We start from the raw sequence: 17,713 nt of genomic DNA on the forward strand, positions 1-17,713 counted from the left end.
TATGACCATAGAAAAGAGCAAGGTAATGCTAACGCTGAGTGGTAGGGGAGGAGGGGGAGAAGTACTCCTGAACACAGAGAACAGAAGGGAGTTACTTCACCCATCCCCAACATGAAATGGTGCACAGTAGGGTAACGAGCACTCTTGTAGACTGGACATCACATTAAAGACAGTGTGCACAGCTATAGCGAGTTTCAGTGAGCAACAGTACCATTTGTGGGAAAGCATCTTTGATCAAACAAAACTTGTTACCATCATGTGTTAATATGAAGAACCCTGCACCTGAGTTTCAAACTCTGAACACCTAGATACTAATTTCAAAACTTGACTTTCCTCATACACAGGTGGGCTTTTCCACTCATGATTAAGAAGTGAGCATGTTCTGTAAGAGTGAGCACTAAGGCTCAGGTGAGTTTTCAACCAATAACACTCTAAAGTAGCTCAAAACCAGTGACAGGCTTCTGGTGTGGGACAGATATTTAGACAAGTGACATTTCTAAGATTTTAGTGTTTACATGAATAAGATAGGTGAGCCACTAAAATTCAAAACATGGATTTATTCTAGCCTGTCTCAGTCTATTTTCAATTAAGTCTAACATAAGTACATACCTTAATACAGGAGAGCAAGGAAGGAGTATTTTAATATAATACAGACAGACATTCAGTTGCTTCAGTGTATGTTTACAAGATAAGTCAGCCCTCATTACAAAAGTCAGTTCCATCAGTCCTATTTACAGTGTGTGGCATTAACTTGCTTGACTGCAAAGAAAGGGATGCTTGGATGTCTTTAACCATCATGTGGCAAGGTTGATTTACTGCCTGTTCTTCAATGCCTCCACCAACCTATGGAAAAAATTAAGCAAGTTTATTTACTGCAGACTCCATTTCCAAGATGCTGAGAAGGTTGTGCTTGGTGCACTGGAATAATCACGTAGCCTAAGGGCCCATGCTTTGTTCATTTGGGAAAAAAAGTTAAAATTAGCACCAAAAATATCCAACGTTAGATCCTTGAGGACCATAACAACAGCACTAGTTATCGAGACTTGAGTTAAAACAGTTACTTACCATTCCATTGCCTCATCAAGCCCAGTGCCTTTGGTTGCAGAGGTTTTGAAAATCTGCCACTTCTTATCCTTCAAAGCTGGTAGGCCCAGTGAGTTTGCCATTTCTGTGGGAGTCATGGCCTGCTCCATGTCCTGTTTATTTGCAAACACCACTAAAATGGCTTTTTTCAGCTCTTCTTCCTAAAAAAGAAATCTATGCAAGTAACACTATTCTTCCCCAGACCTGAGGAGAATTTAAAGCAAACTACAGGTTTGTTTATGTAGAGAAAACATTGGTTTTCAGTCTTATATAGTAAATCCTTCAAAAGTAAGGAGCTAGGCTTTCTGGTAAACCTAAACTAAAATTTGATGCCAATTCTTTGTTTGAAACTGCTTCCTAAGGGAAACTGACCAGGAGCCAACAGATTTAAAGTATTCTGTAAAACAAAATATAGGTTTTTTTTCATTCACTGGGCCAATACAGGTATTCAAAGTTTATTAAATTCAATTATTTAGGGCACAATTCTGCCACCCTTGCATCATAAGATACTAAACTTCATAAGTAATCCTATTATAATCACTGATACTAGTTTAAGGCTGGCAGAACTGGGCCCTGAATAACGACAAAGCACTAAGAAGCTATGCTAGTAACAGATTATATTCAGTCTGGTGTCCATACAAAGGCTTATCTGAATTGACATGAAACACGGAAGACTCACAAAAGCATTAAACATATTGCAAATATTCCGCAGCCAAAAGCTTTGTACAGTAACTCTTCACTTAACATTGTCCCATTGCTGATCAATTAGAGAACATGCTCGTTTAAAGTTGCACAATGCTCCTATATAACCTTGTTGGGCAGCTTTGTCCACTGCTTGCAGAAAGAGCAGCCCATTGGAGCTAGCTGCTGGGGGCCTGGAAGCACTTTCCCTACGTTTCCTGTGCAGCAGCTACCCAGAAGCTGGGCTATCAATTGCCTGGCAGTTCAGCTGTCTCTCCCTCCCACTGCTGTGTGCTGCTCCTGCCCTCTGCCTTGGAGCTGCTCCCAGGAGCCTCCTGCTTGCTGTGCCGGGGTGTGTGTTTGTGCACGTTAATGTCAGGATGCCTGTTGCCCCTGACTTGTTTAAAACTTTTGCGTGCTCTGTGTGTGTGTATATATAGTCTTTTGTCTGGCGACAAAATTTCCCTGGAACCTAACTCCCTCATGTACATTAATTCTTATGGGGAAACTGGATTTGCTTAACAGTTTCACTTAAAGTAGCATTTTTCAGGAACATATCTACATTAAGGAGTTACTGTAATATGATACATCCTTAGGAAAGAAGAAAGAACTTGATTCCAAGTAGAGTTCATTGTGGTAGGTGCTGATTTGTTTTAGATTTGCTCTAAGAGGAAAGATCTGCAGTTAGTATTTTATTTATCTAAATGGTATCTTTGTTTTCTTACCTCCAACATAGCAACAAGTTCTGATTTTGAAATGCCAATTCTGTCTCGATCACAGCTGTCTACTACATAAATGACTGCATCTGTATTTGAATAGTAACATCGCCAATATGGCCTAGAAAAGAAGAACAGGCTAGTTGAGTTCATAAAAAGTTAACTTTAATTTTACTAAGGAACCCAATACAATGGCAATTGTAACAATGTAATGGCTAGTGCTTGAAAAAACCACTTGTTCAGGGAAAGCAGAGTTGTCCCCCTCCAGGTAATTGGCCTAAAAGGCAACTGGTGTCTTAAAAGTGGAGGAAAGGAGCAGACCACTGCAAACACTATTGCTCAAACAAGAAGTGAGTAAAACCACCTGGGGACAACTATTGATTGGGGGAAATAAGATGTGCTAAAGTTAAATTCATGGTTTTGAGGGGCAGTGCAGCAGATATTTCAGTTAAGTGTTTACACCCTTAAGGCAAATAAATTAATGAAGCAAAAAATAAGACCTGATTTGATTCTTTAAACTGACTAGTAACTAACTAAGTTCCCAATTAAATCTTCATTTTAGAAGAATTGTGCTTGCTGAAGTTTTTTATTCAGAATCAAAAGTGAGGTTTGCATCTGAGGAAAGTAGTTCTTGATCTTTAGCAACTAAAGTTTGTAAAAATCTGTTTTTGAAAAACATGGCAAACAAGATTCTGCAAGAGGTGACCATATTCCCACTGTTGTATTACATTACTCATTAAAATTTTCAAAGGAATTTGTTACCTATTCCTAAATTTAACATTAGGGCTGTCACACCATTAAACAATACCACCACCATTTATTTAAACATTTTCAAATATTTTCAGTTACAACACAGAATACAAAGTGTACACTGCTCACTTTATATTTTTGATTACAAGTATCTGCACTGTAAAAAACCAAAAGAAAGAGATGAATTTAAAAATACTATCACAAGTACTGTCATGCAATCTGTCCATAATGAAAGTTGAACCCAGAAATGTAGAATTATGTACAAAAAACTGCATTCAAAAACAAAACAGTGCAAAACCTCAGAGCCCGCAAGTCCACTCAGTCCCACTTCTTGTTAAGCCAATTGCCCAAACAACTTTATTTACACCTGCAAGTGACAATGCTACCCATTTCTTGTTCACAATGTCACTTGAAAGTGAGAACAGGCATTCTCATGGCACTGTTGTAGCCGGCATCACAAAACATCCACGTGCCAGATGCGCCGAAGACTCACGTGTCCCCTCATGCCTCAACCACCATTCCCGGGGACATGCACCCATGCTGATGACAGGTTCTGCTCAATAACAATTCATTATTTTCAACGTTCATTTTCATCATCTGAGTCAGGTGCCACCAGCAGAAGGTTGATTCTCTCTTTTGGTGTTCAGGTTCTGTAGTTTCCGCATCGGAGTATTGCTCTTAAGACTTTGGAAAGCATGCTCCACACCTCATCCCTCTCAGATTCTGGAAGGCACTTCAGATTCTTAGAGCTTGGGTTCAGTGCTATAGCTACCTTTAGAAATCTTACATTGGTGCCTTCTTTGCTTTTTTTATCAAATCTACAGTGAAAGTGTTCTTAAAATGAACAACATGTGCTGAGTCATCATCCGAGACTGCTATAACATGAAGTATATGGTAGAACGCAGGTAAAACACAGCAGGGGACATTGAACTTCTTGGGGGAGAATTGTGTCACAAATTTAACACTTTTTTTAAAACGAGTGTCATCAGCATGAAAGCATGTCTTTTCGAACGGTGGCTGAAGCATGAAGGGGCATGCAAATGTTCAGCACACCTGGCATGCAAATACCTGCTCTAACTTTGTGGTGACACTGCAAACAAGAAAAGGGCAACATTATCTCCTGCAAATGTAAACAAACTTGTTAGTCTTAGGGTTCATCCAGACTATCCGCCGGATTGTGATCGATCTATCAGGGATTGATATATTGCATCTAGTCTAAATGCGATATATTGATCCCCAAACACACTCCCATCGACTCCGAACTCCACCAGGGCGAGCGGCGGAAGCGGAGTTGACAGGGGAGCCACAGTCATCGATCCCGCACCATGAGGATGGGGGTTAAGTCGAAATAAGATATGCAACTTCAGCTACAGGAATAGCGTAGCTGACGTTGACGCATCTTACATTGACTCCCCTCCTCCCCTCATGTAGACCAGGCCTTAGCAACTGTCTGAATGAGAAGTAGGACTGAGTGGATCTGCAGGCTCTGAAGTTCCACATTACTTTGTTTTTGAGTGCAGTTATATAACAAAAACAAATAAAAAAAATCTACATTTGTAAATTGCACCTTCACCACAAAGAGATTGCACTACAGTGCTAATATGAGGTGAATTGAAAAATACTATTTCCCCTGTTTACAGTACAAATATTTGTAATAAAAAAAATATACTTTGATTTCAGTTACAACACAGAATACAATATGTGCACAAATGTAGAAAAAACATCCAAAATATTTAATAAATTTCAAGTGGTATTCTATTTTTTTTTTTAAGTTAAGTGCATGAGTTAACTGTGATTAATCAACAGCCCTATTTATCATTTTAGCCTAACATGCTAAAATGTCTAGATATTTTTAAAGATACATGGAACTAAGAAGCTGGTTATGCTTAGCTTATTACCTCAGCAGTGCATAAATCAGTAGATAAGGAAATAGGGTCTTTAAATGAATTCAACATTTTTATTTGCATGCAGATAAAGTTTCCAAGGGCATTTTGTATCAGAAAATTAGATTGCAAAGTTTGATGTATTTAGCCAAACCAAACCTAAGAACATTCCATACAACCACTATCCCCTCAGGTTAACTGGAATGCTTCTAAATCAAATTTATGGGCTTGATGTTCAGATGTACAGAGCACCCAAGTTTCCCACCAAAGTTTTGTGTCGTCAGCACTTCTGAATATCAGGTCCCCAGCATTCATTGTAGTTGGTTATGCCATATCAATCTCAGTAATGTGAAATTTCTTACCTGATACTCGTCTGTCCTCCCAAGTCCCAGACTTGAAACTTTAGATTCTTGTACGTTACTGTCTCAACATTGAAACCAATTGCTGAAATATATAAAGAGAGAGACTACCTTAGTGCTGCTCTCTGGGAAGAACATTCCAGCAAGAGAGGAGCTGTAATACATTCTAACTTCAGTTAGAATCTTTAATACTCAAGTATAATTAAAGCCTACACAGTTAGTTAAGTCCATATTTCTTCATTGATCATGTTACTAGCTGCTTTTTTGATGATCAAATAAATGCACTATGCTTTGACTGAAAGACCAGATGCTGTATTTTAAAAGAAATAAAAGCAACTTTTAAAAATAAATAAATAAATAAAATTTGGAGTTACAAGTGTGTGTGTGTATATATATATGGTTGTTTTAAATAGGAGTGTTATTTATAACAAAGGCTTAGGCCCAGAGACCTCTGATTTCCCTGTGAGAATGAACATGAACAGAGTAAAACTGAATTTAGCATTGACTTGCTCTTTCTTGTCTGGAGTTAGATGTGTAGACAAACAGAGCCTTCACGGAGTTCATGTTAAAGATACATTTGAGACCCTGACTTTGCTGGACTGCCATCATTAATGCACATTAACATCATAATAAGAACCTACCAAACTCTTGGTAACAAAATTCAAATGTGTGGCTAAACACTTCTAGTGTTTAGCCAGCAGCATTAAATACTTTCTTTCCCAAGTATTTCTACAGCACACAATAGTAGCTGCATATGGGAAGACACACAAACAAGGATACACGAGGTTCCAGCAACTTCTGAAGACTGCAGCTTAACTAAACCCAACTTTGTATGCACACACTTCATAAACAAAGGAAGTGTATGTATTAGATCTTCACTGGATCAGTTATTCTTTAGAGAAGCACTTACTGGGGATGGTGGTAACAACTTCGCCAACTTGTAGCCTGTACAGAATTGTTGTTTTCCCTGCCCCATCTAGTCCCAAGATTAAGATTCTCATCTCCCGAGTGCCAAACAAACTGGAAAAGATAGTGGAAAAAAAGCCACCTGAAAAGCAGAACAGAAACAAAATTTCAATACCATATTGCAGTAGCACTAAGAAGTAAGAGAGCAATAGGAAACATTGTCAGAGAACACCAAGAAGTATATCTGCTTTAAAAATATCCACTAGTCTAAACAACTGGATTATTCCCTTCAGTGGAACTGAAAACAGCTCAAGCTGTTATTACATACCTGCCAGCTCAACCCCACCTACCCCTTCCTATTCTCCAAAAGTTTGACCTCAGTCAGCAAGGTCAGGTGACAGAAGCAATCTTTCCTGCTGTTAGCATTTGCTTCTCTATCAGCAGATAGTGAACTAATTCGTTTTCCTATTGCCCTCTGTTTCTGGTGCATTAAATTACATAGGAACCTTCAAAACCTGATGATGTTAGAAAGGAAATTAAGTTCTCCTTCAGTACGATCCACCCACATGTACATTTATTGGTTTAATGGGGTACATGCTGAGGAGGGGCGGGCAAACTTTTTGGCCTGAGGGCCACATCAGGTTTCCAAAATTGTATAGAGGACCAGTTAGCAGAGGCTATGCCTCCCCAAACAGCTAGGCATGGCCCGGCTCCTATCCGACCCCTCCTGCTTCTTACCTCCTGACAGCCCCCTCAGGACTCCTGCCCCATCCAACCCCCTCTGTTACCTATCCCTTGACAGCCCCTGGAACCCCCACCATCCCATCCAACCTCTCCTCTCGTTTCTGACTGCCCCCCTGGGATCCCTGCCCCATCCAACCACCTCTTCTCCCTGACCCACCCCAAAACCCCTGCCCCTGACTGACCTCCCACTGCCTCATCCAACCCCTGCTCTCATTCCTGACTGTCCCTTGGGGACCCCTGCCCCATCCAACCACCCCTTCTCCCTGTCCCCTGACTGCCCCCGGAACCCCTGCCCACCCCATCCAACCCCTCCCCTCATTCCTGACTGCCCCTTGGGACCCCCCCCGATCTGTACCCCCACCCCCTGACCACAACCCCAAACTCCCCTGCCCTCTATCCAACCCCTCCTGCCCCCTTACCACGCTGCCTGGAGCACCGGTGGCTGGTGGTGCTACAGGTGCGACGCCCAGAGCAGCAGGACAGGCAGCTGCACTGCCCGGCTGGAGCCAGCCACGCCACTTCGTAGCACAGAACATTGGCTCAGGCCCAGGCTCTGCAGCCTTGCCGCCCAGAGCATTGCACCAGCTGCACAGTGAGCTGAGGCTGCAGAGCAGAGGCCAGGGGCAGGTGCTGTAGGGCAGGGCAGGAAGGTCCCGCGGGCCCGATGTGGCCTGCAGGCCATAGTTTGCCCACCTCTGCTGTAGAGTCTGATACATGCTAACTGAGGCCAGGTCTACCTGTAAGGTCTACACTATAATCTTACAGCAGTATAACTGCGTCACTCAGGGATGTGAAATAACTGCATCGCTAGAGTGTGGGTTTTACCGACCTAACCACCTGCTGTAGACAGCGCTATGTTGACAGGAGAGGCTCAACAGGTGTAGACAATGTTGTCGACAGGAAACAGCTATTGCCTCTTGCAGAGGTGGATTAACTGCACCGATGGAAGCAGCTCTCCTGTCAGCGTAACAGCATCTTCACTGAAGCATTACAGTGGTGCAGCTGCACTGCTGCAGTGTTTTAAAGAGTAGCCATATCTTTATGTTTAAAGATTATGTAAGTGCATTGACAAATGTATATAAACAAGTGTCTAGCCAACCTTCAGAAGTGTTCACCTAGGCTGGGATAGGAATAGGAAAAGGGTGGCTGAACAGACAGATTGTTAAGCAACAGCTTCAACTATCTTCATTTCCACTGCAGGGGAAGACAGTACAATACTGCAAACTAGTGGAGATGTTAATTATCTGACTTCCTTTTGGAGATAAGTTTTTTAATCCATGTGGAGTACATTATAGTCAGACAGTTTAAATTCAGAGCTTTAAAGAGATAAGCTAGGTTCAAAATTTAACCTTATCTGATAGGAGACGCCTCCAAATCACATTAATAAGAAAACTTTACATCAAACTGTTACAATTAGAATAGGCACGCTTGTAGGACTAAAGTGTCCACCACCCAAGCCGAGTTTTGTTACACAAGCAATAAAATTATTTTTGAAGTGAGTCCTTAGTTCATTACACTATTCCAGTTAACTTTGTGTCAATCATCTAATGTGTAACATCCCTATTTGGTATTCCACAGCCAATCTGTCCCGCAGACTATTTGCTGCTAGCTATATAACAAGCATATCTGTGAGAGAACTGTCTGAATCCAGTGCTGTAGGAGCAGCAGACCTGGAACATTCTCCTACTTAAACATGATTTATCCCAACATCTCATTCAGGTGCTCATTAAGGAAATGTGCCTGTGGTCAGACACTGCCTTTATACTCATTGCACAGTAAGCAATCAAGAGCATAATTCATTAAAATTTTAGACTAGTTGGGGAAAGATGGACAGATATGGCACTTCCTGCCATTTCGATATGGTCTCCCAATAAGTTAAATATTTGTGCTTCATTATTTTAAACGAATGATTTATGTTTGATTGTGTTCAACTCTAGGAGGATGGGCTACCACAGCTCCTACACCAATAGGAAATGGTGGTGACTAAGGCAAATCACGTAGTTCTAATATCCCCAGAGAAGCACCATTTCCTGGGAAGGCTCACAATACTTGTTCAACATGGATTCTCCAGAGACCGACAGAAAGGATTTTTGGATAAAAAGCGTAAGTTTAAAATGACTTGGGACTTTTCTTCTTGATCTAGCAGACAGACAGGATATCCTGTGCCATGGAGGTCACCATCCCTTGAAGAAGGGTTGGTAAGATTTTAGCTTGCCAGGGCTCCACAAGACTGATGGGTAATCTCTTGTGAGCTTGTAGCGTGTGCACAGGAATGTTTATTGATTTTGTATACATTTTCTCTGTAATGTTTTTAGCCAAGGAATAAATGTGTTTAACTTGTAACTGTTGGCAATACACTAGTCAGAGCCCTTGGAAAGAAAACAAAACACAGATGCTGGCCTTTTAAGCAGAATGGCTTTCTGGAGATAACACAGTGTAGATCAGGGAGCTGGGCAACTTTAAACCCCCAGTCAACAGAGAATGAGACAAGTCTCCAACCAGGACAGAGGTAGGACAGGGAGCCAGAACATTTAAGTGAGGTGCCCTCGTCAGACCACAATGGGGAATACAGGTACAGTTACTTGGACATTGTGACAGGGCCATTAAAAAAAAAAAAAGAAAGAAAAAGAAAACATGCAACAGGACAATACAACATCCTTACCCACAAATGTTAACAGCTGAACATGTAAAAGATAACCCATACTGGACAAATATTAGTTAGGATCCTAAATACCAGACAGAACCTAAGTTAGAAGTTACATAGTAAAAATATGCTATTCAAATAGCTTGCTTGTTGTAAATGTGTGTGTTTGTTAAATTTTTCTAGGGAGGGGAGAGGAATAGTGTACTTATGTAGAAAAGGGATGGAAACTACATGCCAGTCTCACTTTTTCCTCTCTAAGCCTGCTCCATTACAAAAGTGGAGCACATCACTGACTTTGGAAATATAGGAACAGGCATGGGGCAGGAACCATTGCTATTATATCTGTACAACTCCTAGCTCAAGGGGACTTACGGCACCATTGTAGTACAAATAATAACAGTAACAAGACATGGCTGATCTGAATGAAGTGTAAAGGCAAAGTGGCAAATGGCACAACGTGAAAGTCGTATTTCAGGAGACTGGTTTTGACAGAAAAACTTACATGAAAACCTCAGAGGACTTTCTCTCATCTTAATCCATAAAACTGGTTAGCAGAATTAGCCCCGATTCTCCCACTCCCTTTTCAAAAAGATGTGCCCCCATCTAAAGAGAGAACCCTAATAAACTGATGTGCTCTGCAGACTTTCAGCTGCAGTAATTTGTTCCACCCTCACTCTCTTTAGAAGAGGAGTTTTAAGTTATTTACCTGCTAGATTTATGCCTCTCTTTGCCTACCCCTACTATCTACCTTATCTCATTATCTTAATTCTCTTCAAAAGCCCATTTATATAATTACGGTACATTTGTGTTATCTCATTTCAATTTGCCAGTGGAAAGAATGCTGAATACCTAATGTTTCTGAGTGACTTTTAGTAAATAAAAGTGGATTATAGTCCTTGGCTAGTTATGGAATTCTGGGTGTAGTGGTTGTACAATTTGTAGTTTTGGAACATTTATAAACTGTTGAAAAATAGGTGTCACGTCAACATTGTTAACACAGAATAACTTCCAAAATACATGGAACATGTGACAGTCAGATGTGTTGATATAATTGATATAAAAGCATATGAAATCACTATTAAAGTTTTGCATTCTGAATGCAAGTTTGATGATACTGGATATTTACTGGGTTCTTTTGTATCTGTTGGAGATGTAAGTGAAAGCCCTACAGAGCATTTGAGTGTGTTATTGACAGTGTCACAGGCAATATGAAGGTGGAAAGGAATGCATAACTCTTTCCCCTTAACTTCAAAAGCCCGACAATAAGAAGTTTTGGGTTGATGGGACATGTCCTCCTTGCAACAATTTTGCAAATATCCTGCCTAAAAAAACATCAGAATTACACACAATATTCTAAAATGTGGTACAGCTTTAAATCTAATTTTATTTCCAGTTGATATTGCGTAAGTGTCCAGCCCAAAATGATTTCATAGAGTCCAAGGCCAGAGGGGGCCACTGGTGTCACATGATTTGACTTTAGGGTGACCAGACAGCAAATGTGAAAAACTGGGACAGGGGTGGGGGGTAATAGGAGCCTATATAAGAAAAAGACCCAAAAATCAAGATTGTCCCTATAAAATCAGGACATCTGGTCACCTTATCTGACCTCCTGTACAACAAAGACCACAGAACTTCCCCAATATAATTCCCAGAACAGATCTTTCAGTGAAAACATTCAATCTGAATTTAAAAATTTCCAGTGATGGAGAAACCACCACAACCCTTTGTTATTTGGTCCAGTGGTTAATTACCCTCACCATTAAAAATCTACACCTTCTAATTTCAATTTCCTGCTGGCCCTGCTATACCTTTCTCTGCTAGACTGAAGATCACATCATCAAATATTTGTTCCCCATGTAGGTACTTATAATCAAGTCACCACTTAATCTTGTCTTTGTTTCTCACTTTCATCATTCTTGTAGCTCTTCCCTGAATCCTCTCCAATTTCATTCTTCTTGAATTGTGGGCATCAGATCTAGACAGTATTCCAGCGGTAGTCACACCCCAATGCCAAATGAATAAGTAAAATAACCTGTCCAGTCCTATCTGAGACTCCTGTTCATGCACCCAAGGATTACATTAGCACTTTTGGCCACCGAGACGCATAACAAGCTCATATTCAGCTGATTATCCACTAGAACCCCCAAATCTTCAGAGGCACTACTTCCCACGACAGGTCCCCATCCTGTAAATATAGCCTACGTTCTTTGTTCCTAGGGGTGTACTTTTGCATTTAGCTGTATTAAAAAAACACACAGATTGCTTGTGCCCAACTTACCAAGCCGTCCATATCATTCCGTATAGTGACCTGTCCTCTTCACTATTTACCACTCCCCCAATTTGTGTATCTGAAAACTTTATCAACTAAGATTTTATGTCTTCTTCCAGATCATTGATAAAGTTAAATAGCATAGTGCCAAGAGCCAGTCCCTGGAGGACCCCACTAGAAACACACCACCTTGGGGAAGTGTGAACAACAGAAAAGCAAGGTTGAATGGAAACTGCTTCACAACCAGAGCTACAGCAATAACTAACCACAAACAGTAGTGTCTACATAAATCCTACCAGACCCTACTTCAGTCTAATATATCCATCTCAGATCCTCTTTATATTTTTACATCCATACTATTAAGTACTAAACTCACAGATCTAATAAAGTCATCGACACTCTGAAGAATATACCTAGTGTTTAGCTGTACAGAGTAGAACATATAAAGCTGCATTTAACTTTGTTTTCCTTCAAATAGATGCTGCACTGCATTAGGTAAATGGCAAAGTCTCAACTACGGTTTAGGAGAACACATCAGCTCAAGTTATTTGAGAGATCAGGGAAGACTGTGGCACTGGGACTAGACGGAGATTACAGTGCTTTACACCCGTAACTCTAAGTACTTTACAAAGGAGATCTGTATCGTTATCCTCATTTTAACGGATGGGAAAATGGAGGCAGAGCTAAGGAACGGACTCGGCCAGGTCACCCTGCAAAGTGGTGGGAGAGCTGGGAACTGAACCCAGGTCTCCGGGCTCCAGTCCAGTCGGCGCCTCACCCATGGAGCTTCTCTGACCAACTCTTAGATGCAGGTGCAGCCTCTGCCCGAGCTTTACCTTTGTAGGGTCCTTTCTCAAAGGTCTTTGCAAAGACACGACTGGTGTTTAAACTGCCGTGTCCTGCGCCTGCCTGACCCTAGCCAGGGACCGCGCCCTGATGTAGCCACAATCTGCCACGGCACCGGCCCACGCAGAGCCGCCCAAGCGCCTCAGGCCGAGACTTCCCCCTCTCTCCCCGCCGCGCGGACTGACCCGCCAGCGGCCCGGGGGCTGCTGCTGCTGCTGCTCAGGGGCTTCGCACCCGCCTCTGGAGAACAGGCAGCCCCGCGTGCCGTCCCCCTGGGGGGGGGCGGCTCCCCGCCCCCGGGCAGCAGCACTGCCCGGGCCGAGTTTCGCGCTGCCCCCGCCGGCAAAGCGCTGCCCGGACCCGTCCCCGTCCCCGCAGCCCCCGTCCTCACCCATGGTGCCGCCGCCGCCACCAGCTTCCACGTCGACTCAGTCGCTTCTACCGGGGGAAGTAAATGAGGCGCCGCCAGCAGCCTCCCACTTTCGGCGCAGAACCGAGATTTAGCCCGTTGGAGCCGGGGGGGAGGGGCCCCGCCACTGACGGGTGCAGGGGCCGAGCGCGCGCAGGGTTCCCGAATCCCGCGGGCGGGAGACGCTCCCCTCCCAGTCGGGGCTTCTGCCCACCAATACGAAGCAACGAATCTGCGGCCTTGGAAGCGGGCGCTAGAGCCGCTGCCAGACAGCGGATGGGGCGAAGCGCCGAAGAAGTGACGGGTGACTCGGCAGGAAATGGGGCGGGGCCTGTTGGCGCGAGGGGCGGAGCTACCTGCGTTCCTCCTCCACTCGCCTCTGACTAGCAGCTGGAGCCGGAGGCTGCAGCTCCCCGAGAAGATCCCGGGGCTCAGCGCTGCCCCCTGTCCGAGGGGAGGAGCGATGCACGGGCAGCACCAGGGCGCAGCACCTCCAGCTTTGGGCGCTGTTCACAGGCAGGGTAGGGAACAGCTTTACAGGCACATGCACCGGGTCTTTGCAACCCTGCCTTCAGCCTCCACTTTTAACCAGGCCAGTCACGAGCAGGGCCAGGGCCTTGCACCCTCTTCCACAGAGGCACCCCTTCCCTTAATTATCCTGTGTCGGAAGACTAGAGCAAGGGGACAAAAGGATTGAAAGATAAAACATTAAGCAGCAAAGGACCCACTCTAATTTGGTCTACTGCCTTTAAAGCAGGTGCAACAAAAAAAAATTGAGAAGAGGTTGTTTTTTTTTTTTAGACGTGTAATTTTGCAAACAGTATTTATACTACAGTGTATGTTGCCAGGAGTGTAGTCCTTTCCTCCAAGGTACACCTCGACCAGCTGCAAAGCAGAAGAGAATCTGTTCTCCCATCCCTCCGCTCATTATATAAACAGTGCCATGTGCCTTGTCTCCTCTCAACAAGCATTATTGGGCTATTGTTAGAGATCCAATACCAAATGAGATGAATCAAAATTGCTAAGGACAGATTCACTTCTCTTCTTGAGCAGATATTTCTCTGTACACAAGCATCCATGTGAGCAAGAATGTATAACCTAGTGGAACAGTGTGCAAGTTACACAGCAGATACAGAATAGTAGGGTACAATAACTACAAGACCAAAAGGAAGCTGTAAAGAAGTTATTTTTCAGAGGACTTATATCGCGCTATTGCAATATAACAAATTAAAAAAAAAATCACAAAACAGGGATTTATTCAACAAATGATCCTTTAGAAGAATAAAATCTAAATACTGTGCAACCCACTTAAAGATGTATTTTAGCCACATCCCCTCATTTAACCATTCTTAAGGGGCATTGAGCCATTCAATACCAGAATCTTCACTAATATTAAGTTAGGTTATTAAGGGAAATAAGTGTAAGTAGCAATAACTGCTATTATTTAGTAGCAGCAAGAATTCCGGTTAATTAAACTGAAATGTTTATTGCAGTGGAGTATATGAGCAATACTTTTACAGCTTAATAAACATCAAAGAAAAGCTTAGATATTAACTAATTATAAGCCATGTATTTTTTTCCACAGCTATTCATATTATTCTTTTTTTTTTTAAACAGGACAAAACTAAAGCATATATCAAACAAAAAGTAAACCAAAACCCACTGCTTTCTGCTCCTGCGTGGGTTTAAAAAAAAAAAAAAAAGACATCTCTTTCCAAGATGTCTCAGTAGTGTAAACATGGAAGTTTAATTAATATGATTAAATAACTATGGACACAGATTAAAATGAATTGTTCATTTTTTCCATGTAGGTCATTCCTGAAATCACTACGACCAGTCAGTATAGTGTTAGGCTTGCAGCCCAGAAAAAGCTGCTATAGATCTGTACAGCACTAACAGTATGGTAGGTGCTCTACAGACACGTCTTCATAAGATTCCCTGACCTAAAGAGTTTCTAATCTAAATAACATAATTACTGTTGATTTGGTATGTAAGAATATTAATAATATGGGTGCAGTTATCAGGATTGTTAAATACAAGCAGGGTGGCCAGGAACAGGAAAACTGGATGCGTGCCTCTGTTTTTTAACTTAGAGAACAAAGAAGAATGGTTTCAGATAATGCATATGATAGGTCCTTGGGCAATAGGGTCTACTATTTTATAAAACATGGTAAAAATGTTGCAGATTATTACAAAATGTATTATCCAAAGAGTAAACCAGAATTTGAAAAGTTACAGAACCACCTATTTATGTTGGTGTAGTAGAAAGTTAATTTCCTTGGCATTCAGGAGTCCTGACCTAATAGGGAATTATTATTGGCAAAAATTAAAGAATTCCCTTAATCTGTTCTTGAAGTATTGAACAAATACCGGTCAGTTACCATATCACAGTTTTCCAAGGTGCAGTACAGTACATTAAGACAGCAGATTTCCAGAATTATATTTTTGAATACTCTTCATAGGGAGTCCTGTCCACTTACTTTCTTCATTTTGTGGGATAGGATAGGTGGGTGTATGAGGAAGAGAAGGGAAATTGGTTGAAAATCACCAAGACTTCATTAAAGAATAAACAATTTGTATCTAACGCTATTCTTTCAAAACCACTAATAACCACAAATTGAAAGACTGGACCATAAAATAATCCCAGCCAGACAAATATACCAATCTACTGTACAACACAAACTGATGACAAAGTGAGCAATTATTAAATGTGAATAAAAAACAACAAAACACTAGGCAATGGACATTTAGAAAAGACAGCACTCACCTGCAAATATGAACAGTCTGTGTTAAAGACAATATATGGAAAGTATTAAAGAGTTTCAATGGCAATGTATACTAGAGTTGATTTACTATTCTTCTCTGTGTAAAAGAAGATTTTGGTATCTCTCTTTTTCCTCTTATGGGCCAAACCCAATGTTCAGGTGTGTTTCCTCTTTTGTCACAAATTTCATTCTGTTCCTTATGTATCTTTATGCCCAATGCCTGGCACGCTAGCAAATAGGAATGAACCCAAAAGGAGGCCTAAGACGTACTAAAGGCCACATAGGCGAAGCAAGTGAATAGACCTCAGCTTTTCCGATCACATTTCCCAGCATGGGTCACCCTCCCTCCACATACTTCACCATTTCCTCAGCACCTAGAATTGTACAAGTGCACAAATATACATTCATGTTTATTGGAAGGGAACAAGACAAGAAGTTAACAGAAGCAGGCTAGTCATGGAAGGAGTAATGGCCTTCCACCAAGCAATCCATTTTGAGAAGGACACGCACATCTTGTTCTCAAGAACCAGACCAAGAAATCAGCATTTCCAGTAAGTGTGTGATCCAGAGTGTGGAGGCAGCATCAGTGGGAACACCATAAATGGGGCCTGGCAGTTCGCATTTCTTTCAAATCACATGGATGTGTGCAGATTTCCCAAATACAAAGCTTGAGATTCTTGTTAAATTTTCCATTGTATTTCCACGGTTTTCTGTCTATTCTCTTACAGTGACCATAACGCACCTTTAAAAAAATCCTTTATTTTTCCTGTGAGGATGGCAGTAGGCAAGAAAGAATACACAAAACTGATTAATTAGTGATAAGAAAAAAAAAGTAACAAAATATTTTTGGCCATAATTTAGAAAAGGCAAGTTCTATAAAATCTGAGTTTAAGGCAATTTGCCCGGGTTTGTTACTTGTGGAGGCAAGCAGCATGAGGAGGAGTCCTTTAGGTCCTTGATACCCTTAGTAGACCACGGATACGTCTGACAAGTGCTTGAATGAAAGTATAGCGTGACCGGACTTTCGAGTATAACCCTTCAATATCAAGGAGCTTCTTCTGCAGAGATTCACCAAAGCTGTTGGTGGCTTCAATCTGAAGCTGAGGAAGAGAAGAAATTTGGTGAAATTGACAGTTGTGTCTGGTCCTTTTGTTAAAGGAGGTCTTTTCATCATTAATCAACACCAATCACCCTTACCCATGCCACACCCCTTCCATTGGTTCAAGCCCCCTCTTAGAATATAAATATGGGGGGTAGGGAGGAGGGGAAATCTAGTTTGGCAAATATTAAACAGATCCTTATGTTTGTCAATCTAAATCATACACTGGAAAGTATTTCTGTGGAGGGTTTTTTGGTGAAGTACTTAACATTTTAAACACATGTATATGTTTTTACTTCTAAAATACTACTTGTGTGCTGCAATCTAAGCACATGCTTGTTTGGCAAATCAGAGCCTTAGTGTTATATAACTTGACTTCTTAAATTAAGGAATTGTAGTACAGAGTTGCCCTTACAGGCAAAATTCTCAATATATGTTACAGGCTATATAACAAAAATCCATGTATTGAAAAACATGTTTTGTTATTACTGATGGAAAAAGCTATTTAAAAAAAGAGCTGAATTCTAGACGTTGTAGGACGTTATTGTATATATTCTCT

At 41.6% G+C, this 17,713-nt stretch overlaps 2 protein-coding genes across 2 annotated transcripts in view; both read right to left on the bottom strand.

Annotated features, from left to right (window-relative positions):
- Positions 1-537: 537 nt before the first annotated feature.
- ARL1 (ARF like GTPase 1) lies at positions 538-13,604 on the bottom strand. Its single transcript, XM_032788592.2, has 6 exons — positions 13,273-13,604; positions 6,383-6,520; positions 5,476-5,557; positions 2,490-2,601; positions 1,066-1,244; positions 538-843 (listed from the first exon to the last, which is right to left on the bottom strand). Exons 1-6 carry the CDS (start codon positions 13,274-13,276, stop codon positions 813-815), a joined length of 546 nt encoding a protein of 181 aa, XP_032644483.1. The 5' UTR covers positions 13,277-13,604; the 3' UTR covers positions 538-812.
- A 1,156-nt stretch (positions 13,605-14,760) lies between these two features.
- Positions 14,761-17,713, bottom strand: part of NUP205 (nucleoporin 205) — an 84,399-nt gene continuing 81,446 nt past the window's right edge. The window contains 1 exon segment of the mRNA XM_032788593.2: positions 14,761-17,155. Within this exon segment, the coding sequence (XP_032644484.1) occupies positions 17,003-17,155 (153 nt within the window). The 3' untranslated portion in view covers positions 14,761-17,002.

This window comes from Chelonoidis abingdonii, chromosome 1, assembly GCF_003597395.2.
Source record: "Chelonoidis abingdonii isolate Lonesome George chromosome 1, CheloAbing_2.0, whole genome shotgun sequence".
In the NCBI taxonomy this organism is placed as follows: Eukaryota; Metazoa; Chordata; order Testudines; family Testudinidae; genus Chelonoidis; species Chelonoidis abingdonii.